We start from the raw sequence: 25,046 nt of genomic DNA, 5'->3' as shown, positions 1-25,046 counted from the left end.
TCACTAGTATATGAAAACAGTGACCCAAATATATAATTATTTGTTTACATAGATTCCATAAGTAGAGACAAATATATTAGTGAGTTTATTAAGTCAATACTATAATTTTACTCTAAATTAAACTAAACTTCTCTGACTTTGGATGTCTGGTAATTTTACATTTCTTCAAGAGACTCAGGTGTGCTCTGCTCTTGGCGCTCAGCATAATGTTTACATTCTTGAATTTTACAATTATGCATGAATTTCACACTTCTCTTTTCTAGAAGCCTGGGACAAGGCTTTCAGAGAAAAATTACTCTCAGTAGGACACAGACGCTCACTTACTGAGTAACACTTACTCCTCAAGTTTCAATTCTAAGAACACAGACAAGTACTCACTACACCATTGGCATCAAGGAAATGCTAGGGGATATTTACAAATAGAAAGATGTATAAGGTGATTCGTTTCTTTAAAACACAATCTATGGAGGAAACACATTATATTGAACGCATTAACAGAAATTGTAGTTATGTATAATCTTAGACAGAGAAGTGAGCGTGCTTCTCTTTTAAATTGAGATGATCACAAACTGACGTTTCACCTGGGCTCCAAAAGAATGAACTAACTGGAGAATCAGAATAGTTTTTCCTCTTGTCTGTACTTTAGAGAAAATAAAAGGCAGATGGAAACTCCTAAATTTCTTGCCACAAAATCTACAGACTTACACAGCCATGTTTTCCCTTTTCTTCCTGTTACAATGGAAGAAGTGTCTCTTCCCATGTATTGTAAGTTGAACTGTGTCCTCTCAAAACTCATATATTGAAGTCCTAACTCATGACACTTCAGAATGTGATCTTATTTGGAAATAAGGCAATTGGAGATGTAATTAGTTAAGTTAGGATGAGGTGATACTGGTGTAGGGTGAACTCCTAATCCAATATGTCTGGTGTCCTTCTAAAAAGGGGGAATTTGGACACAGATACTTATATAGGGAAGATAATATGAAGAGACGTACTAAGAAGACCATCTCAGGCCAAGGAGAGAGACCTGGAACAGATTCTTCCCTCACAGCCATCAGAAGGAACTAATCCTGTTGATACTTTAATTTTAGACTTGCAGCTTCAAGAACTGCGAGACAATATATTTCTGTTTAAGCTACTCAGTCTGTGCTACCTTGTTATGGCAGCCCAGCAAACTAAAACACCATCCAATGCTGATCCCTTCATCTGTGTCCTGGATTCTATTCCTTTCTCCTGGGGAAACTTGTAGAATACCCCCATCTATTTACCTTCTTTCTTTCTCATCAGCATAAAGCATGGTCAACTCTCCATTTTAACAACTGACAAACAGATGAGTCAAACCAAACAAAGTATAATCACACATAAATAATATCTTGTCAGGAATTTACCCTTTCAAATCCTGTGCTATTTTTCTCCTTCTTGACACAAACTCATGGAAAGAGTTGTCAACAGTCACACTGGTTCCACTTCTTCAGCTTCTATTCACTTTATGATCTACCACACTCAGGTTTCTGCCACTAATCTTCCTCTGAAAATGGTCTTACTATCTTTTCTAACAAACTGACTCTTTTTTCCAAATCCAGTGGGGATTTTCTTGGCCCTTATACAGCTACTTCATTTTTAGTGAGATACTCTCCTTCCTTTATTTTTATGATACCAAATCCTTCCAGTTTTTTTTTTTTTTTTTCATTTGTGCAAGCATCTCTTCTTAGACGATTTTTCAGGCTCCTTTCTTTTTTTGCTTATAGTTTAAGTTCTAGTGTCCCTCAGTTCTAGGTCCCTCTCTCTCATTACTCTAACACATTCTTTCTGGGTGATGTTATGCCTTCCAGTGGCTTCTATAACGATGCACAAATCTAAAGCTTAATCCCAGATCTATCTCCTGAGCTGTAGCCCTCTATAGCAAAATACTTATTTACTGACTCCCTTAACTGTTACAAAGACAATTAAAACCCAAAAAGTGCACCACTAAATGCATTTTCTTTGCCCTTGATTTGCTACTTTCCCTGTGTCTAGGCGCAAAAAAAGTGTATATTTTTGGACTCTCCATTCTCCCTTACCTCAAACATAAAATTAATTGCTTCATTCTATGTAGTTCATCTCCTTAATATCTCACCCCTCCCTTTCTTCCTTTCAGGTAAACCAATCTAATAATTAACTACTATTATAGATAAAATAATTAACTACAACGATAGATAAAAATCTAATAATTAACTACTTAAAACCTGGTAGTGGCCCCCATTGCTCTTAAGATCAACTGCTTAACAAAGTTTTCAAGACCTATCTTGATTGGGATCTTGCTCATTTCCCTATCTTTATTTCTCACCGTTTCTCTTCTAGTATTTTATGCTTAATTATGCTGATTTATATTTATTTCCTCAAGTGTGTCATGCTCTCTGACCTCCATGTCTTCCTACATGCTCCTTTCTCCATCATTTCCACCCTTATCCACCCATCTGCCCAAGGTTTATCACATGCTCTCTTCTCTACTCTCGTTAGCCTAATCAACGAGATATCAAGAGCAGAGACTGTCATTTATTCACTCATGCCTAGCACAGTATTTCTGCTCAATAAACATTTGTTAACAGAAACAAACTGAGATCTATCTTCAGATGTAGAATACATTGGGTTTCAAATGTAAATATTCTTAACTCTATAGCACTTTTATGCATCACTGTAAATTAGTTAATCACTAATTTTGATCTCTATATATTGATCTCTTGTGAACTTGTTTAATAGGAATCCATCCTCAAGAAATGTATCTACATTCAGGAAGTTGACCAAATCAAGTTTTTCACTTTGAAAACTTAAAGGCAAACTTCAGACTGTGCAGAATTTGTTGGAGGAAATTTGACCTTCTTTGGCCTTTGACAACTAGTCAATTATTCTTCTCTGGCAACATTTTGACCTCGTCACCCAATGGTTATTAAACTTCAGTAGTAGGCAGAATATCTTCCCAATTAGTGTCTAAAATGTCACCACTAGCTAATTATTCCCTTGTGTTTACACTGTCATATTCTTGAAATCCTCATTTGTAATTCCAGGTGTGGGTGACATACTAAATATTAATTTCTTATTATAACAAGATTGTTTTCATTCTCAAGAAGAAATGTGATCCAGTGTCAATGGAACAAGAAACCAATAAAAGAGATGAAGAGAGCAGAAAAAGTAATATTACTAAATTTCAAAATAATTGATTTTAAAATTTTCTCAAACCAGGCTTTACTTATGTGCATGCATCACACAGCTTTTTTAGCACACTGTACCACCGGATAGTTTGGAGAATTATAGAAATGTTAGTGCTACAACTGCTCTCACTGACAACCTGGACCAATGTTCTTAGCTGGGTTTGTACTGACCCCCAAGCAGTGTGGTTACATTTAGTTACGTAGGTTGTATACTGAGCAACTCAAGGGGTACCATTTTTACGTTGACTATAAGTATAATCCTACTCAGCAGGGCTACCCATATGTAGGGCTATCAGATATAGCAAATAAAAGCAGATGACACGTATGCAATTTTTGCAACATACTTCGACTAAAAAAATTATTTGTTTATTTCAAGTTCAAGTTTAACTGGGTAGCCTGCATTTTATCTAGTTACCCTACAGCATGAGGTGTTTAGAGAATGTGTGGGCACACTTCTGGTTGTCTCAATGACTGGAGGGTACAATGGCAATTAATGAACAAGGTCACTTATTCTAAAAGTCCTGAAATACCTAGGAGATTCTCACCTTATGAAGAATGTTGCTTTTTGACTTAATTCTCCAAATGGTAATAGTTTCCCAGGTAAAAAATTCTGAATTTAGCTACTTCATTCTGGAAATGAGAAAATTGAACACCAGATAGCAAAAGTGGCTGACTGATTGAAATTACTACAAAAAAAGACTGGTAGAGCATCCTCAGTAAGTCCACGCTTGTCTATGTTACCGTTTCCAGTGGCCTATAGATGTGATGAGTGCCTATGGGGGACAGGTGGGAGATGTGGCTAGAGAGAGCTTCGTAGGAGTCCTAGAGTATGTTAGTCTTTGGCACAAGCTTAAAGCTACTGTGACCTATTGATGAATTTTAAGCAGAAAAGCATTATGATCAGATATTTTTTAGAAAGATGACAGTGCATTGAGGAGGAAAGAAAAAACAGCAGTCGTTCTTGGAGAATGTCGTCAGTAAAATTCCTCATATGCTCAACATATTATATTCTCTGAGCATTCCATTCTGCTTTCCCTTTAAGGCTCTGAAATGGTGGTTGTGCTATCTCTCCTTCCCTTTACAACTCTGGTCCTGGTGGTGGGGTAGGTATCCTTCCTGCATCTCCTTGCTCTTCTAACCACCACTCTTTCCTCCTTTAGAAGAATGCCCTGCTTTCAATATCATGTCTGCTTACTATATTGCCCTCTCTCCCTTGTTGTTTGCACTTGTCTACTTATTTCTAGGTCATTGGCCTCGATTTCTTGAACATTTTTAACTCTGGAACATTGTCATTTTCTCCAATAGTATTCATCATAATTCACATTTATTTTAATATTCACACAAATCATCCTTCCTTATGGTAGATTCTTTGTTTTCAAACTCCTGTAGTCCAGTGATCTTGTTCTGTATCTACTCAGTCACTCACTCCTGTTCCCTTCATCTTGTTTTGACCTGTGTCTGAAGCCCTTCCATTATCTTGATTTCTAGCCTCCCAGTCTACAACCACCATCTCCCTCCTTTCCAGCTCACTCTCTCTAGTTATATAACTGAAACAATCTGTTGACTTTGTCAAGATCTTTTCACTGGCCCTAAACCCTTTCATATTCTCATGTTCCTCCCGTGCTGATTTGGATCCCACGGTCAATACTTACAGTAACTCCACTGCATACTCCTTCCAACTCCTTTGGCCCTCTCTGCCTTTATTTTATTATTCACTTAGCAATATATTCAACTCTGGTTACCCTCTGCCAACTCTGCAACTGTAACTGGCCCACTGAATGTTGCTGGAGAAAAGCACTCAACCACACTTACTGATCTTATAGTCACTGAATGTTCACTACCCTCAAGTTAGTGTTCAGGATTTTCTGGCAATTCCACACATATCACTAGTCCATTTATTCCACACACCTACAGGACTATTTAATACCCCATCCTCATTCCTCAAAATGCCAACACACTTTCCCTCTCTTTCAGTCTGCTCGAGGCTGGTGTTCTTGTTGATGGAAAAAACAGGAACAGAAAAGAATTTCTATAAGTTCCCACCAACACATCTATCATCTTAGCTCATCTCTGCCCCTCCCTTTGTTATATGGACAGACTGTACTTTAATTTCAGACTGACTTGGGCCCTAGATCCTATGCCCTCTTCTTTACTCAAGGTCACCACTCTGGTCTCTGGCTAAATCCTCATTTCTCCCTTGCACCATCAGATTTTGTTTCTTTAATGGATCTTCCTATCAGCATACAAATATGTTATAATTTATTTCAATAAACAAAATTCTTGACCTACATTTCTCTGCTCACTATTTTTTTCCTGCTCATACTTAGAGTAAAGCTCCTGCAAGGATTTTTTTCTACTCTCTATCCCAGATTCCTCTCTTCATATTCTCTTTTGAATCCATTCTAATCGGGTTTTTGTTCTCAACAGTCCCATCAAACTGTTCTTGTTAAATTCACCAGTGATACCCATTTTGCTAAATCCAGTAGTCAATTCTCAATTTTTGACCCATAAGTAGCATTTGAAACAGCTGATCATTCCTTCTTTGAAGGAATTTCTTCTCTTGGATTTCAAGCACCACATTCTTCTGGATTCCAATAGGTTGCTCCTCCTCAGTCTTCTTTGTTGATTCTCTCCTATCTTCTCAAACTTTGAAATTGGTTTGCTGCATGGTCTAGTCCTCAAATCTCTTCTCCTTTACATTTACGTTTTCACTGTAAGTAATCTCATCCAGTTTCATAGCTTTGAAAACCAATTATTTGCTGACAACTCCAATATTTCCAGCCTCTCTTTTCCCCTCAAGACATTCAACTTTTCATTTGACATCTCTACTTAGACGTCTCATAGGCAATGCAAACTTAGTGTGTTTCGATCCAAACTCCTCACTGTCCCCATTCCCTTTTGCTCCTTCTACAGTTTTCTCCAATACAGCAAATATTCAGCCAATGCAAACTGTATGGCCATAAAGGTGGGTTAGTGGCTGGCAGTCATCCAGATTGGTCAATACATGTACACTAACAGTTATTAAATATTTGCAACATCCCTCCTATGTATAATATTATATCTTGGTAAATAAATTAATAAATGATTGGGATTTGTCTTAGAGACTTTAAGGTTATTGTTCTTTGATATCAATGGTTACAGGGAAATGCAGTAAGCTATATTACATGCTCTATGAGGTTATATATATTTTTTCTTTGCTAGACTAGATGTTTGTCTAACTAATACGGGATTTTAAATGTTTAATAATGTGCTTTTAAATTAGAAATTCAGTCAACAAAAAGCAAATTTGAAAGTGAACTGAGCAATTTTAAATTAAAATTTGCATCAGCTTATATTTTGTTAAGTTCAGAGCTCTTATTAATATTTGGTTTACCAATTATATTATTAAGTCATTTGTAATTTAAAATGATTGATTTTTTGAGAGAGTTGATCAATTTAAAGTTGTTCAAAACCTAAATGTTTTTCCTGTATCATGTGAACATACTCATGTTTTCCAAGACTACAGAGAGTTAAAGTACTTGCAAAGCTCAGAAGTAATGTAATAAAACCATGAAATCAATTTTTTATTTCTCTAAAATAACACATTAAGAATTCCCATTTATTAACCGGCCAGCCAACATGTAGAAATGGCTGCAAGATTTAGTTTTATGAGTTAAAACAATAAGCTAAATCTATCTCTTTCGAACACCATGAAGTGCTGTAAAAATGTGAATTTAAAAATGAATTCCCGTAAGAGTTTTAAATCAAAGTTGAACAGTAATTGTATTTTATTGCCTTTTTCATAAAGTAGCTTGTCAGAATGTCCAGTCTTTAATGTAGTTCAACCCACTATTTTTGTACTGAAGTTACATGGAAGAATGACACAATGAAGAATAGTGAGCTTCTGAAGAATCATTTATAATTCTGGTTCTAAAATGTCACCAGCATTTTACTAGACTCTGAAAAATAATCTTGGTTTCACTGATGGTACACATATGACATTTATCCTGCCTGCAACATAATCTCAACCAGCTCCAAATAGGAAAAGAGCAATGTAGTGACGAATGTAGTAATTAACATCTGGGTTTAGCAAGAAGGGAACAAGAAACATATGTTCACTATTAAGATAGGACTTACCCATTTGGATTTATTTTGACATTTGATTTTTGCTTTAAAAAACTAACATTGCTTAAAACTTAAGTTATACCATTGCCTATTTTAACGGACTTCTGGAAATGAACAACAATACTGAGGAGAGCTAGAAATCACAATGAATACGGCTTTAAAAAATTTAAAAACAACAAGCTCTTTGTATATCTCAGCTAAACTCAAATGTAGGTGCACATGTATTGAGGTACTGCAATCATTTGTTATAACTTTTATTACATGTTTATATTGCTCTTTTTATAGATCTTATTTAGTTCACAAGTCCACCAAAACAGAGCAAAATTTAAAGAAGCAAAGGAATTCTTGCTATCACAACTATAATTTGCTTATAGAATGAAACTTCAAACTTAAAAGAAAAAAAGTTTCTATCAGTTTGAGAGAAGAGAGTAAAACTAAACAAACAAAAGCCAAGTAGATGGAACTAGGGATGTGTAAAATGATGTTGGCAATCTCATTAGAAGAGATATTGGGATAGTGTTTAATTGTGGTCTTCATTTATGCCTATTTTCTTTTATCAACAGATTGTGTGTGTGTGAGAGAGAGAGGGAGAGGGAGAGAGAGAGACAGACAGACAGACAGAGATGGTCTTAGAGATTTACAGACATCCCTCTATCTGGGCTGCTCTTGTGTCTTTAGACCAAACCCCTAGAGACCTCTCTTCCATTTAACTTAACTCTGACACCTGATACTGGACTTTAAAGCAGCCTCTTTATCTCATTTCTTTGACAACTAGCAAGACTTCTTACAACTGAGAATGTCTCTGGAAGAAAACATAATAATATTTGATTTTAGCAAGTTAATGTTGTCTAGTTTCATATTCAAACTGCGTCTTCTACTTTTTGTCCTCTTTTTGCACTCACTGCCATATCTTACCTATGTTTATGCCTGTATTTATTACTCTATCATAAACTCATTGAGAATAAAGTGTATATTGCATTATTTTAATCTCTCCAATGTGTTCTCTACAATCAATTTAAAGCTCTTAATCTAGTGTTATACACAGTAAGTGCTCAAGAAATTTTTAAAATCTTTACAAAGTTACACATAGCGATTTTTAAATTATTTTTATTTAAAATATTTTTAAATAGTTACAAATAAATGTACCATATAACTGAAAATAGAATATGAGTTTTAGTGTATAGGCATAATAGGATTCCTTGCTTTTCCTATAGTGCCATTAACAAGCAACTATGTTAGAAGAAGAGCAGTTTTAGAATTTTTCTAGGGCCAGAGATGAGGATTATCCTATCATGGGAGTATTCAGCACAAATATTATAAATTTAAGTCGTTTTTTAGAAGAGGGAAGAAAACTTGTGCATGTATAAAAACTTCCTCAAAGCCAGTCATATCACTTAAAATAATTAAAATATTTACGATATATCCTTGACTTTATAGATTTCAGTGTTTACATAGACCACGTTGTTAACATATATAAGGAAGGAGAAGAACTGTATCAATGATAAAAAATTTTAAACATTTCACAATAACATGATTTACTTTGGAATTATTTGTGTGATTTTTTACGCCAATAATATTTCATTTAGTTAATCTTAAAATATTTTTCATTTCTTGGATATGAACAAACTGAATTAGGGAAGAGTCCACAACATATGGAGACCCAGAAAGCTTTCACCGTGATTAATCCATTTTAAGATAATTGAAAACTGACTACATTATGCATCACAGAGAACGTGGGTGATTAGTCAGGTCACACTGCTTATTAATGCTAATCAGCATCTGATGATATCCCTGTCAAATTATTATTGTTCTGTCACTGTATAATCCACATAATGAATACTGTATCAAGACCCGTGAAATTCCTTAAGAATAAGGGAAAGAAAAACCCAATGTGGGAACTTATGGAAGTCTTTATGAGGACACCAATACATATCAGATGTATCATCACAGACAGAGTATTGACCACTACTGTAATCTCCTTAGGGCAGCATCTATGTCTGATTCAGCTTTCTAATTTCTACAGTAGAACTTCCCAAACCTGGCTGTGCACCTGAATCATTTGGGTTCTTAAAAAACAGCATAGATATCTAGATATCACCCTATACCTATAGAACCAGCATTTCTAAGGATGGGGTCTTGGAACACACTTTTTGAAACCTCTGCAAGTTATTCTGAAACAATTGATCACTAGGGACTGTTCTGGCATTCCGGGCCAGAGAATACATGATGTAGGCAATCAGTAAACATTGTTGAATGACTGAGATGGTAGTTTTCAAAAGTGGCAGCTAACATGCCAGTGGACATATTTAATTTTTGTTGATTGGATTTTTCTTAATGTAGCACTACTTTATTTATTTTGTAGTATGGAAAGGACAACTAACAAATGAGATGTAGGTTTTACATCTCAGGAAGGTATTTATTGTGCTCTAAATACTCATGGTGCAAAATTCAGTTCAATTAATTAGCGGGGTGTTACTTTAGGAGAAGGCACTTATAATATCAGCTGCCTTTCATATGAGACTATTATGGAACAAAATGAGATTCGCCTCTTTGGAAGTCCAGTATTAGCAGATGGCTGACGTATTCTCACTTGCAGCAATTCTAGGATCTGTGATTTCACAATGGTATCTCATGTTTGATGATGTAAATGCTTCTTTTTTCTTCTCTAGTTTTTTTTCCACTCAAATCCTAGAGTTTAATTCATCTAAGATAAAAAGAATGTGGTGCCTGAAATTTCTTCAGCCTTCCTTTCCCTAACTACTGACCAACAGAGAGTAACACTACACAAAACATATAAAACCATCTCTTCTTGGGGCCTCTACAGGAGTACTTTATTTTGGAACACTAGCAAATGTGAATGTGATAAAAAGTGCAAGCTGCATGTCTTGTGGTTTTGTTCATCTGTCTCTATGCAGCAATGACTATGGTGGGCGACAATATTCACTAAGCCTCGCTGTGCTAGACGGCACCTTTGCAAATCTTTCCTACCTATGCCTGGCTCTTTTGCTTTTCCTTCTCATAACAGTAGTCTGCTGAAATTTCTACATGAATCCACCCTACGGGCAGATACATTTATGAGTTCCCTTTGACAGGCTGCTGCCATATGAAGACAGATCTCAGTATTCATCCTATTCACACTAGGACCAGAACTCAGACACCTCTCCACTTTGCACTTACACACTTCTGCCTAAATAGGTCAAAGCCTAACACTTTAATGGTTACTAAATATTTTGTCAATTAGCCTGAAAAGGCATAGTCTTTAAAAACAATTTTAGTATTATCAGTAAGGCAGCCCTCGACATGCAAAGAGGACAATCTTATCCACTATCCCCTCGGGTCTTTCCCTTATACACTGCCATATCTGTGGCCCTTGACTATAGCATAAGTGTGTGGACATGATCTTCAGAGAATGTCAGAGTTAATAAAGGACATTAAGATGTCAACATTCTATATTCTTAAATATGCAAAAAGCACCTGAAATTCAATGAAATAAAGTTACCTTGATCTTATAGTGCAGAAGTCTCTGTTATAATTCATTTCCCATTATTCAAAGATTGAGACACAAGACCAAATATATTCAAAAGATATAATACAATTTATATTGAGTATGCAAGTACAATAGTCTAAATTCATGGATATGCATTATATCTACACATAACAATTTATTACAGTGTAGATCTCCTATTGTCCACCGTTTTCAACAATTATTTTACATCTTTGTTTTCAGTTTACCTAGTACATGTTTCTATTTCCATGATGAGCACATACTGTCTCTTTCTTTCTCTTTGCTCCTCACATAAGCACAAAATGTGCTCTGAGGGATCCTTCTGAAGGGTACAATCATGATCCTGGGCACTGTTATGCTCATTCTTTATGAGCACGGCCAGGCTATGTTTCTGGGCTGGGCACAAGGTAACCTGTAGTGCCTGTCCCCGAGCTGGCAGATAGCAGGATTCTCAAGAACATTCTCTATCAAGTCAGAGATCTCTGCCATAGGGTTCACATGGAATTATACACTGGAGTGAAGAAAAATAGCAAAATTACATTAATATTTATTTTGTAACATCATCTAAATTTTTTTCCAAAGTTTCTACAAATTTTAAAACCTTTATCACTTATTAGTGTAGTAGTTTATATACAAACATAAATTATGTAAATAAATTATGTTTTGGAAGCACGAGCTAATTTATCTTTTAAAAACAACCGGTAAGATGTAAGAATAAATAAGAGACCACTGCTAAGCATTTTTCAGATGCAAACTTTCAATTCGTTAAAAAGCAACATAAAATCCCATAGGTTAATCTTTGCTAATGATTCTGTTATTATTCATTTAAAAATATTTATTAAATATTGATGAGTTTGTGACTGTGCTACAGATGGGTAAAAATTGAATGAATGTAGTCACTGAGTTGTTTAAGCTTCTGAAGGAGAGAAAAATATATAACTGTAATGGATGCTTTGTCCTTGTAGTTCCCTTTGTCTAGCACAACTTGCCCCGAGTTTCTATTTACTAACTCCTATTTGCCCTTTAATAACAACTTGAATGCCATACTCTCTGGGATGCCTTCCGAACCCACTCAGAATTGAGTTAAGTATACCTCCTTAAGTGCTCAGACACTCGTCCTTTGATATAAAACAGCATCTCCAGCTGAGAGTCTACGAGCCTGGAAATAATATTGTAGCACAACGTTCTTGAGTCCATATTTGCTAAAAATCAATGATATAGTCAGATACCTGAGGATCTACTATATTGGAGGCCAAATGTTTGACCAGGTCCAAACTGGAAAAAAAAAATAAAAGATGTGGGAGGGAGATGTCTATAGTCTGAGATAATTGTTCTGAAGCATTAGCATGCTTCAGAACACCCTGGAGGGCTTGTTAAAACTCAGATTGCCAGGTCTCATCTCCAAAGTTTCTGATTTGGTAGGTCTAGGCTGGGGCCCAAAACTTGCATTCCTGTAAGTTCCCAGGTTAGGTTCCCAGTACAGTCCAGTTTCTGAGCTTTGAGAACCACTAGTCTCAGGAACTGGTGACAGGGATTTAAACGTTTCTCCTCTTGCTCCTGACTATATGCAATCTAATGCAGTCATTATTGACAATTCTGCGTTTTTTCTAATGGCCTTAGACCCCTTAGATCTAAATTGTGGGATTTTCTTCTCTTAAGTGGGTCTACTCATCATCAAACCACAATATTACCCAATTGGGAGGGAGAGGAATGAGCCAACACCCTGAATCAGCAAACCTATAGTTAGGAGACAGTTTTGAATACATTCATTAATATATTATATTTTTAAATTTCAGTAAGATTTATTGGATATATACTGACTTAAACTACTGTACAGCATATAATTTAAAAAATTTAAACCATGATTGGAGAAGTAATCTCATGTAATGTCTCTCCCAAGCTCCAAGTGGAGAAGGAGGGTTGTTGAATTGACAGGTGAGCAAAGTAGGGTTCTTTGACCCTTTATGATGTCCCAGTTATAGGGTCCGTTGTAGTCCTCCTGTTACAATGCCTGTAATTTACTGAAGCTTAAAATATGTCTGTATATACAGCATGATGTTATGTATGTGTTTCTTTGGTCAAGGTATAACCCAAGTACTGCTGGCATTTAATCAAGACTGCAGAGTCAAAGAATGGCCTGTCAATGTAAGGCTACACTATCAGGAGAACCTGGGGAGGTTCCCATTGGGAACCATTGGGGAGGATGAAAGAGGAAGTTCTCAATATTTAATCAGGAAACTCATACTAGAGGCGGTCAGTATAAACGCTTCTGTTATTTACTCACACCTCACTCAACAATTGGCATTTTATTAATTAACATACTGAATGTCTGTCAGAGATGAGACTTTGTTTATAGAAATGGTAGCTCATTGACTGGCACGATTAATATCAGAAATAGGCTTCACTGGTGACATTAAAGTTATTCCAGATACATAGGTTAGCTAAAAATATTCTATAAATGGTCTCCACTCTTGAATCAAAAAGCAAAAAACCTAATAGGCATTATATCTTTTACCCTTAGGGATGATATTCTACATAAATCCTTAAAGGATCCTAACAGTATATTAAACACAGATAAGTAGAGAATAAACAATCCAGAAGAAACTATTCAGAATAAGTCATGGAGGGCAAAACAAGAAAAAACACAGGAGTAAAGGTCTGAGAAATAGAGGAGCCAGTGAGAAGGATTAACATATATGCAATTACAGTCCCAGAAAAAGAGGAGAGAGGAAAAGGTATAAACAATAATTGAAATGATGATGACTGAGAACTTTCCAAAACTAATGAAAGGAATCATGGTGCAAATTCAAGAGGCACTAAAGCTCAAGCATGATAAATAGAAATGAAGTCATATTGGAGCAAATTAAAATAAAACCAACAGCAAAAAGAAAAATATTAAAAGCAGATTAAAAAATAAAGAAAAATACTTTCAAAGAAGCAACAATTACATTGATTCTAAACAGAATCAATAGAAGCTAAAGGACAATAAAATGATAGCTTTAAAGTTTTTAAAATAAAATCATTGCTATCCAAATACTAGAGTCAGCAAAAATATCTTCTAAGAATGAAGATAAAATAAAAATTTTTCAGACAAATACAAATTTAGAGATTTTTTCAGCAGCAAATTCATACTAAAGGAAACAGTAAGTGGTATTGTTCAGGGAGAAGGAAAGCAATCCTAGATGGAAAGTCAGAGTTACAAGAAGCAATGAAAATGAGATATACGGGTAATATTAAACAAGTATTGATTGTATACAAGAAAAAATAATAAGTATTATTAAGCTTATGGGTACAAAAATACATATTGTTAATACAGCATATAAAACTCAAGTAGGTTAAATAGCCAATCCATGATCACAGTAAAAATTTTATAAATATTTTGAAAGAATGATAAACAAGATACAATACTGTATATAAAAACTTGTGGGGTGCAATTAAATCTTTATTAGGAGAGGGGATTTAGAATTTTAAATGTGTAAATGAGGACAGGTTGAAAATGAACAAGTTAAGTAACCATCAGAGGATGTTACAAATAGAAGAGCGAAATATAACCAAAGGAAGCAGAAGGAGGAAATAATAAAGATAAAAAATAAATGAAATAGAAAAATAATACAATAAAGAGGGTCAATAAACCCCATATTTCATTTTTTGTGAAGATTAGTAAAACTCATAATCCTCTGTCAAAACAGTTCAGGTAATGTCATATGTGAGGAATGGAAGAGTGGACGTCTCTTCAGAGCTTATAAATGTTAAAAAGATTATGAGAAGATATTCCAAATACCTTTATGCCAATAAATTAGCACAAATTCCTAGAGAACTATTACTTAACAAATAGACCCAAGAAGAAATAGAAAATATGAATTGTCTTATAACTCAAATAAATTGAATCTCTGGACATACATGGTTTTACAAATTAAAGAAATGAAACCAATTTATACAAACTCCTCCAGAGAGTAGGAAAAAAAGCAAGAATTCTTTGCAACTAATATTATGAGGCCAACATATTCTCGATTCCGAAATCTGGTAAGGACATTATAAGACAGAAAAATTTCAGGCCAGTATCTGTCATAGACAAAGTTGAAAATAAATGCTAAAAAACATGAAATCAAGTCCAGCAATACATAAAAAGGATGACACATTACAACCTTGTGGAGTTTATCCTAGTAATACAGATTTGTTTAAAATTAGAAATCTATCAATGTAATTCACCACTGTAACAGATTAAAAAAGAAAAACCATTGATTATTGGATGATCATCGACAAGCCTAATAGATTCAGAAAAAAACATTTGATAAATTCAACCTTCTTTTCATTGTAAGAATGACTGGCAACCCAGGAATAGATGGAGACTTTCTTAAAATAATAAAGGGTACCTACAAAAACCTATATACATAATGAGGAAATATTAGACACCTCTCCCTGGATTCAGGAATAACACAAGCAAGTCCACCATCACCACTTCAATTCAATATATATTGGAGGCTCTAGAGAGTACAAAATAGCAAGAAAAAGAAATATATAAATATTCAAAAGGAAGAAATAAAATTCTTGTTATTTGCAGACAACATGATTGTAAGTCAAAAATTCAAAAAACAATGTAGATAAATTATTAGAATTAAGAATGAAGTTAGTAAAATTCTTGGGTAAAATGTCAATATACAAAACCAGTTGTATCATTTACTGGTGAAAAAACAGAAAAATAATTTTAAAAAGGTATCTTAAGATAATAAGTACAACAAAATATTTTTAAGACCTCTATTTTTAAGACCTCCATGCACAGAATAAGCTGTTATTGAGAAAAATTTTTAAAAAGATTTAAATTTACATAGATATGCTAAAGTCCAAGAAGAGCCAAAATACTGTTTAGGAACAAGGATAAAACAGGAGACTTACTCTGCTAGATCAAGACTTTTTATAAAGCTACAGTAATTAAGACTGTTGGCACAAGGATAGACAAAGAGATCATTGGCATAGAATATAGAGCCCTGAAGTAGGTACAGACCCAGATGGATATTTAGATTATCACATAGATGGCACTGCAGAACAGCAGGGAAAGGAAAGTCTTTTAAATAGTGGTGAAACAATTCAAAATCTACATGGAAAAATCGAAATGACTCTGATTTCACACCAGGCACTAAAGTCCATTCTAGATAGATAGTAGATTTAAGTGTGAAAGGCAAAATAACAAAGCTTCTAGAAGATAATACAGGAAACTATGTTTATGACATTGAGGTGGGGTATATTCTACATTAAAATTAAGGGTTTCTGTTTATCAGAAGACATAATAAAGAGAACTAAAAGACAAGACACAGAGTGGAAGAAAATTGTTACAACATATTTAACTAACAAAGGATTTCTATCCAGAAAATGTAAAGAAATACTATAAATCAATAAAAGAACATCAAATAATTCAAAAAGAAAAAGGACAAGAGACATGAACTTGTACTGCACCAAAGAGGATATCCAAATGACCAAACAACATATGAAAAGGTGTTCAATCATTAGTTATTAGGAAAATACAAACTAAAAGTGCAATGAGATGCACACTCACCAGAATGGCCAAAATTAAAAAGACTGACAATAACAAGTACAAACGAGGTTGTGGAAAATTGGAACACTTACTCGTTACAAGTGGGAGAGTGAATTGGTCATTACCTGTAATGTTGAAGATAAGCATATCCTACAATGCAGAAATTCTGTTCCTAGGTGTATGGCCAACAGGTGCGCATTAAGAGACACACATGAAAAAGAATATTCTTAGCAGCATTATTTGTAATAATCCCAAATTGGAAACATTCCAAATGTCTACACAGAGAAGAATCTACAAATGAGTTGTAACATTCATAGAATACTAGACAACAGTGAAAACACATGTACCTTAGAGGTGTTCTATCACCATACTGTTGGTTTAAACAACAGTCACTTTATTATCATTCCTCAGTTCTGGGGTTTGACTGGGCTCACCTAGAGTGCTCCTGCTTGAGGTATCTAAGGAGGCTACAGACATTTAGTGACTGGGGCTGGAGTGCCCACTCACAAGACTGGAGGTTGATGCTGACTGCATGCTGGAATCTCAGCTGGGCACGGAAACAGCCATGTTCCCCCATTTGATCTCTCTATGTCGTTCGGTCACCTGGCTGACTCAGGGTGGCTCAACTTCTTATATGGCAGCGGAAGGCTCCCATAGTGACTGTCTCAAGAGAAAGTGGCAGAAGCTGCATGGCTTTTTCTAACATAACTTAGAAGGCATGAAGAGATACTTCCACCAAATTCTATTTAATGAGGAAATCACAGAGCCCCTCTTGGGTTCAAGACGGGGGGACATAAGCTCCTCTTACTGATGGGAGGGTGGCAAGGAATTTTCAGACATATTTTGAAACTATTACATCATTCCATGTATGTTCCTTTCATAATTAATCCTTGAACTGTCCAACTATGTTTTGTAGATTTTTCTGGATACATGTTATTTTTTACAATTTAAAAGGCTAAAAAGTAAAAAGAACATAGTCCCAGTCTAGTAAGGAGGGCCAGAATCTCCTTGAGTAGTAACAGATACTGTTCTTATTGTTTTTAGTTCCTCACCACTAAGGCTTAGTTTTAGCTCTTGAGAAGCTGGCCCTGATCTCTTTGCCAGTTTTCACCTCTCTCACAGCTTCCTCACAGGAATGCTGAGATACAACTGACTTATGTCCTTGCACTTTTTCCTATATTCCTGTGACAGAATAGTGGCCCTCCAAAGATGTCCACATGCTAACCCCCAGAACCTGTGAATATGTTGCTTTACATGGCAAAAGGGGATTTGCAGATAAAATTAAATCAGGAATCTTGGAATGGTGAGATTATCCTGGATTATACAGGTGGGCCCAGTGTAATAAGAAGGAGGGTCAGTGTTAGAGTCAGTGAAGGAGATGTGACAACAGAGAACGCAGGCAGTCTTTAGAAGTCAAAAAGGCGAGGAAATGGAGTTTTCCCCTAGCGTCTCCAGAAAGAACCGGTCGACCAAACCTTTGGGTTTAGTCCCATAAGACCCATTTTTGGACTTCTGACCTTAAGAACTGAAAGAAAATAGATTTATGTTGTCTTAAGCTACCAAGTTGGTGGGAATGTGTCACAGCAGCAACAGAATCTAATACAATCCCTTCCCTTTTTTTGCACTCATGACCTCTCCTATATTGTTTGGTTCTACTTGAAACACTTCCCCAGGTCAACTCTTTGAAGTCCTATCCAGTGTCAAAGATCCAGTTCAGGTGCTCTCTTCTCCCTAAAACCTTATCATCGCAGTCAGGAGTAATTCTCAATCCTCTAAAATACTAGCGCACTTAGTGGCACTGATGGTCCAGTAGTCACACATTACTCCAAGTTATTAGAGGTCACAGAGCTGCACCATTTTTGCTGTTCCAATGTTTCCTCTTCAGGGATTTTACACATATCAGGCATGGACATTTGTTGAATGAATGTAGGACGAAAAGAATGCGATCATAAAGTATTTAACAGTATTTCCAGTACTAATTCATAAAATAATGGATATTTTATGTAAAAATAAAAAAGTAAATTGTAACATACGTTTGCAACTTCATACGATCCATTTAATATCTGTTCCATGTAACGATTTAGATCTCTGAATCTGTTGTGATCTGAATTTGTAAAAGGTAAGTGCCACCAATGAGGGAACCTATTTTAAAAGAAAAAAGTGTATCTTAATTAGTTTGAAAATTGGCCTCTGTATTTTAGGATTGTTCATGAAGTTATAGCTGCCTTCGATGGAAGGGCCAATGAAAACATCTTTAAAAACCCCATAGAACACGTGATTAACCCTGAGCGTTTCATTAAGGTGCTATGGTCACTTGTACTATTTAACTGTCACTAATATTAATACTAATTTAATTTAATTTAACATACTAAATTAATATATATGTGCCTTCTTATTGTATTTATGGCAGTCCACACATTTTGTCTTTTAAATACTTGTGGGGGCTTAATAAATACTTCTGAAGTTAATGGTTCATAATTTTTCAAAAAGGTCGGATCGTATTGTTTCTTCTGGGTTCACTAGAGACATTGCTACACTAATTAAATTAAACACTTTACCAAGTGACATATACTTCCATCCGGTTTTAGTCTTTGGGAACAAAGTATCACTTTCCTCAGGAGTCTGATTGCAGAATTTCCTCTGTACTATCTGATGATTCATTTTGATGGGTTAGAAATGATTAAGACCAATTATTGGGTGAGATGACCTGGTAATAGGTAGCATTTGGCAATTTTGTCGGTTAAATACATCTTTAGGAACTATCTTGGCACAGACCTTTCCCTGCAGAAAGGAGCATGGGGAATAGTGAAATGTTGTCAGCAAATACACAGAAGTATGTGACAATTGCAGGTCATCCCATCCACTGCTTCCTGTTGGAAATGTCACGGATCCAAAATAATATGTTTGTGTATTTAAGTAATTGACATTTTAGGTTTTTAAAGGTCTCTTGTACTTCCAAGGCTTAAAGTATTAAAAATTTTCATCCAGATTTAGTTATCATGAAAATTAGTATGATATGCAATTAATCAAAACATAGAAATACATTTGATAAATGCATGGATTGGGCTGGTTTCAAATATTAATTTGTATATCTGTGGATGAATTTTCTTTATTCCTAGAATAAAATGGAGCTCAATATTAATTCTATTTCTTTGTTGATGTTTTTACAGACATATGTACTAAGAAATCTTGTGTATAAAGCCAGCCTTGATGGTCTAGTGGTTAAAGTTTGGCGTGCTCCACTTTGGCAGCCCGGGTTCAGTTCCTGGGTGCGGAACCACACCACTCATCTGTCAGTGGCCATGCTGTGGTGGCAGCTCACATAGAAGAACCAGAAGAACTTCCAACTATAGACAACTATGTACTGGGGCTTTGGGGGGTAAAAAGGAAGACAAAAGGAGGAAGATGGGCAACAGATGTTAGCTTAAGGTGAATCTTCTCCTGCAAAAAACAAACAAAAACAAAAGAGAAATAAAAAGAAAAAAAATCTTGTGTATAAATAAGTACATGAGAATAGGGGAATTCAGCTGTAATAATGTCATTCAATTGTTTGAAATGCTTTCAAGTTATATGCCAAATAGAATATAGCAATCAGGTCTGGAAAATGATTTTTTGATCTTTTATCTGACAGTGCCACGACGTCCTCCCTCAATTTTGTTCAGGCCAAAGATTAGGAAACACCTGACTTGCAAACAGATCTGATACCTGGTTATTAGAGTAATTCATTTTCTCAATACCAACACCAGTATTTTAATTTGCCCTTTATATGATCCTCAGAGACTTTTTACTCTCCTGGGCAACATACCAAAATAAGATTCTGGATGATTGGGAGAAGAGCAATGGTGAAAGTAAAATAGGGAAAGGAGATCAACTCTTCTCAAGCAGATTAATTTTAAAGAAGACCATTAATTTTAAGGAAGATTTCCATGCCTGTGCCTTCTTGGAAGGTGCACAGAGATACACACAGCCTGATCTGAAGACCACTGTTATATGTTAGTGCCAATTTGAATTTTATTCTTTATGACTCTAACTTTCTGATCATACTTTCGAGATCAGGTTTGTATAATTTTATAGGGCTTCTCTTAGCAAATTTAGGAGTCAGAGGAAATGTTGCCTTCATCCTTCATTTATATGCTTCGCTGGAAGCCTTAGCTACTTTGGGACTGTCAGCAGACAAATATTCTTCAGGGCACATAGGACTAAATGTTCCTCCCCTCCATGCACTGCTTGAATGGTTTTAAAATCAATTTAGGTACCATTACCAGGCGGTAGTTGTTGAGCAAAGCAGAATCCTAACTAAAGCTGAAAATCGAAAAGAGGCACATAGAAAGAGATTATTAGGACTTTTAAAGTTTTACAAGTTATTCTAATGTGTGTTGCAGAGATAAAAGTGTAGAACAGCGAAGTTTTTGAAACTAAAAAGGACAGCCATTTAACAAGGATCAACATACTTCTAAATCATTAACTAGTAGGGTACAATGGCAACCACTGATGTTGAATCCAAGATCTGAAGTCAAACCTTGAATTTTTTTGCCAGCATCTCCTTTTTCTCAGTTATTCTATCAGATGTTTTTTGGTAATTCTTAAAGCTGATGTTGCTTTTAAGTTTCCACAATGCCGTTCCTTCCCTCTCTGTCTCTTGAACGTGTTCTTACTCTAAGTTGTTGACTTCCTGATGTTTAAAGCATCTGCATTTCAAAATCCCTGTGACGTGTGCAAGAATAGTTTTTCATGAATGTGAACTACTCGGTCTTCAGTACTGCACAATATCTCTCCGTCCATTGATAACTTGGCTTAGATTTATACTTTGGAAAGTGACCAAATCCTGAAAGCCTAGTAAAAATCCACATGTACAAAGTATATCAGGTCAGGTATGAACGTTCACATTGTTAAAGGACCACTTACTCAACAAAAATCAGGGTATAGATAAAATAACCTTAGTGGTACCTAAGCGCCACTACCATAATTTCTGGGAAGTTCACCTTTTTAAAATCAAGATACACCTTTGGTATGCACTGAAGTCTATGACCTAAATTTTGCTAGTTCTAAGTGATGAATTTTAGAAGGTCTATTTGAACGGAAGTTATTTTCAATTATATTCTTAGGTTGTTTATGTGTAATATTTTTTCATTTTAACATGAACGGAAACAAGAGTTTTCAAGATTGCTTCAAAATAAACATAAATTAAATATAGGTAATCCAAGTACAAATTAATGATTAATGATAACAAAATCACTGTTATTAATAACATAATAATCATTGATATCAATAAATTTTACTTATATACTATTGATATTAATAAACAAATTTTTTTCTAGCAAACCAAATAAATATATCACTGCTTTTTCTTGCAGTTATTTGTTGAAAGAGTAGATATATCCAATTTAATTCTGCATCTTCAATTTCAATTTTATTTTTATAGAAAAAACTAAAGAAATTAAATTTAAAAACTGCCAAATAAAACAATTTCCCTGACAACTGATGAAGACTGAAACCAGCTCTGATATTTTCTGTCCACAAAATCAATAGCAGGAAGCCAACTGAAAATTGCAACCCTTGTTCTGTTTTGTGAGACAACAGGTTCTTTGCTCTGAGAGCAATGCAGACCCTCAGCTGGGAAAGGTTCAGTGGCACTGGAGTCGATGCTGTGATGCTCACAAACAGAAAATCTCATAACCATAATTTTTCCTTATGTTCAAGGACAAGTACTAAAGGCAAAACACTGGAGGACAAGGCCTTACTCTGGGAGAGACAGTGATGCAAAATGCTTCTGAAGTTGGCTGTGAAGTTTTGAAAACTGGTCGAACGATTTTTCTGTCAGGCTTGTTTCATCATTACTGTGAGTCACCTGGATTAGATAGAGCTGCAGAAAATAAACAGACGAAAATCAAAAGATGGCAATATCAACTTGCGATACATTCTAAAATCTGATTTCATGTAAACTAAACAAAACAAGAAGCTTGCAAAAAATCATCACAAAAGCTAAGAGATGCAACTTGTAAAGGCAAAATTACCTATAAACACAGATATAAAGATAACATAATCTTATGTGCTCGGAACACACTGTTTAATTTCTGCTCTTCTTTTCTTGTGGACACTTTAATTAGCTCTTGATTTATAGTCTTCCACAGGGCAGGAACTGTTCCCTTTGATGGTTCTCTACTAATAGCTCTGGTTGTTATGATTTCTCCTTAGAACATCCTCCTTAATGGCGCTTCTGCTCAAACTGTAACTGATTTTTCATTTGCATAGTAAAAAGAATCATAATATAAGGAAGGATGTGTAGCATAGTGAAAGAAAGTCTCAGATGAAGTCAACTGATATTTAAGTCAAGGTGACAGACTTGAGACTTACATTACTAGTTTTCTTGCTGAACCCTAAAATTGTTGCTTTTTGAATTGACCTGGTTTCACTCAGCATACAGGATTCCTGGGAAAAAGTCTGTGAAGTCGATTTGGCAGAGCTTATGGTTGTCATTTGTGCAAGTATATGGATCAAGTTATTCAATTTAACAGGGAAACACTCCAGACTTTCCTTTATTTTCCTAGAGAAATGAGAAAGAAAAGATAGTGAGTACTATTCCCTGAGTTGATTCATTTCATTTAAGATTTGTTTCCTAGCATTTGCTAGATATGGAGGAAGTCGAGAACCACGTCTATTTGGAGCCCAACTATTAAACAGCATTTTTATAAACTTCAGGTTGTTACCAAATATAACAGAAATTTTCATGGTGAAATATAAAACTGTAATTGCCACACTGTATTTTAACTTCTTTTAGGTTTGTTTTTTATTTTTAGAGATGATTTTTAAAATTTAATTTTAGTTTATAATTATTTAAAATATTTACATAATTCCAGACATGAAATCTACAAAACAATACATCTTCCTGGAAGCCCAGAATCTGTTCCTGTGCTCTCTATGTCATTCCTTCCCTCCTCCTATATTTAAACATTTAGAAAAAATTATGGGTTAACTTTCAGTGTTTTATTTTTTAATTTTAATTTTATTTTTTGCCTATATTTGTGTTCCTCTCTCAACTACCTTACAAAAAGTTTGCATACTATAATACTATATTTAATATACGAGTATTTCATACGAAGTGTTTTTCACTCTGTGGTCTTTCTTTTGGTTGGTTTTTGATGTCTCTGCTATTTAATTTTTTTTATATTTAAGACGGTTTGCAATTGTGCTCTAATGGTATAATAAATATCTTTATATAATATCCTTTATCCCCTCCATACCCTCTTCTCCAGTATCTAATTTTCAGGGTTATCCTTTTTATCCTGGTTAATACCATAAAGCAAACAGTATACTTACTCTGCTTTCCATATGTGCTTCCTATTCCACTTTCATTTTTTATAGAGCCATTCTATCTACATCGTACAGTATCTCTACTATACATACTATCCAGTCTCTCTTCTAACAATCATAAACTCTTAACTCTCTACCAGTCTTTATGTCCACGTCTCTCCCGTCATTTTGACGATCCAAAGCTTGTTCTATAGCAAATTCCCCAGGAAATGTGCAAGGAAATAAGTTTCTGAGTTCTGGCTGTTGACAACAGTTTGTCTGTGGTCTTTATACCTGAAAGACAATTTGGCTGGATACAACATCCTTGACTCACATTTTGTTTTTTCAGTGCCATAAAAATATTATTCCATTTTCTTCTAGAATAAAGAATGTGCCCAAAACTCTGATGACATCTGAACTTCTCTCCCTTATAAATGACTCGGTCATTTTGCCTAGATGCTTAAAAGAAGTTTCTTTTTCTTCAAAGTCCAATAGTTTGCTAACATGTTCCAGGTTATTCTGGGTAATTTTTCTGAATACACAATGTGTCCTTTCAATACATAATTTCACCTTTTGATTTTTTTAGAAAGCTTTTAAAATTATGATGTTAGTGTTTGTTAAAATATTAAATATACAATTTAGTTTCTATACTTTTTTAATATATTATTTTGGGTTTTTTTCCCAGTGACTTCCATTACATGTATGGTGGATCTTCATTATCTGTTGTGTTGTTGTGCTTATTTACTTCTGTGTTCTTTCTAGTTTATCGTTGTTAAAATTATGTTTTCTCTTATTTCTAATTCTTTAAAAAAAATTTTTTTTAAAGATTGGCAGCTGAGCTAAGATCTGTTGCCAATCTTCTTTTTTTTTTCCTTCTTCTCCCCAAAGCCCCAGAGTATATGCATAGTTGTATATTTTAGTTGTAGGTTCTTCTGGCTCTGCTATGTGGGACACCACCTCAGTGTGGCTTGATGAGCAATGCTAGGTCCACGCCCAGGATCTGAACTGGCGAAACCCCGGGCTTCCCAAGCAGAGTGCACAAACTTAACCACTCGGCTACAGGGCCGGCCCCTATTTCTGATTCTTTCTTGGGTTCAATCATCTCATTTCTGAATTTTTTCTAATTGTGATCTATATTGTTCCTTCATACCTTTATTGTTTCTTAAAATTTTTTAGCTCAATTTGAAATATAAGGATACAACTTAACCCTTTGATGGGACTGTCTATCTGGCATACTTTCACCATGTGGATTTTATTTTCATCCTATTTCTCTTTTACTTATTATAATTTTGTATGACATTCAAACATGACCCATTTTGTTTGCTCGTTTCAATATGAAATTAGCATTCCGGAACTTTCAGGAAGGATGAGAGGGTTTTCAAGGGTCTGAAGCTCCCTTTTTTGTTGCTATCACACAGTGATAAAATTG

At 35.0% G+C, this 25,046-nt stretch overlaps 1 protein-coding gene across 26 annotated transcripts in view; it reads right to left on the bottom strand.

Moving 5' to 3' along the window:
• The window catches only part of PIK3C2G (phosphatidylinositol-4-phosphate 3-kinase catalytic subunit type 2 gamma), a 510,504-nt gene that overhangs the window by 43,857 nt on the left and 441,601 nt on the right, over positions 1-25,046 (bottom strand). For 25 of the 26 annotated variants that reach the window (XM_070619245.1, XM_070619233.1, XM_070619226.1 and 22 more), the window contains 3 exons: positions 22,682-22,871; positions 22,069-22,190; positions 18,361-18,469 (listed from right to left, as the gene is read on the bottom strand). In XM_070619245.1, the coding sequence (XP_070475346.1) occupies positions 18,361-18,469; positions 22,069-22,190; positions 22,682-22,871 (421 nt within the window). Of the gene's footprint in view, positions 1-3,733; positions 3,819-18,360; positions 18,470-22,068; positions 22,191-22,681; positions 22,872-25,046 lie in introns of all 26 variants that reach the window. The other variant, XR_011540000.1, reaches the window with a different exon arrangement.

Source organism: Equus przewalskii, chromosome 5 (genome assembly GCF_037783145.1).
Source record: "Equus przewalskii isolate Varuska chromosome 5, EquPr2, whole genome shotgun sequence".
Taxonomy (NCBI): domain Eukaryota; kingdom Metazoa; phylum Chordata; class Mammalia; order Perissodactyla; family Equidae; genus Equus; species Equus przewalskii.
This window is presented reverse-complemented; position numbering and strand designations above follow the sequence as displayed.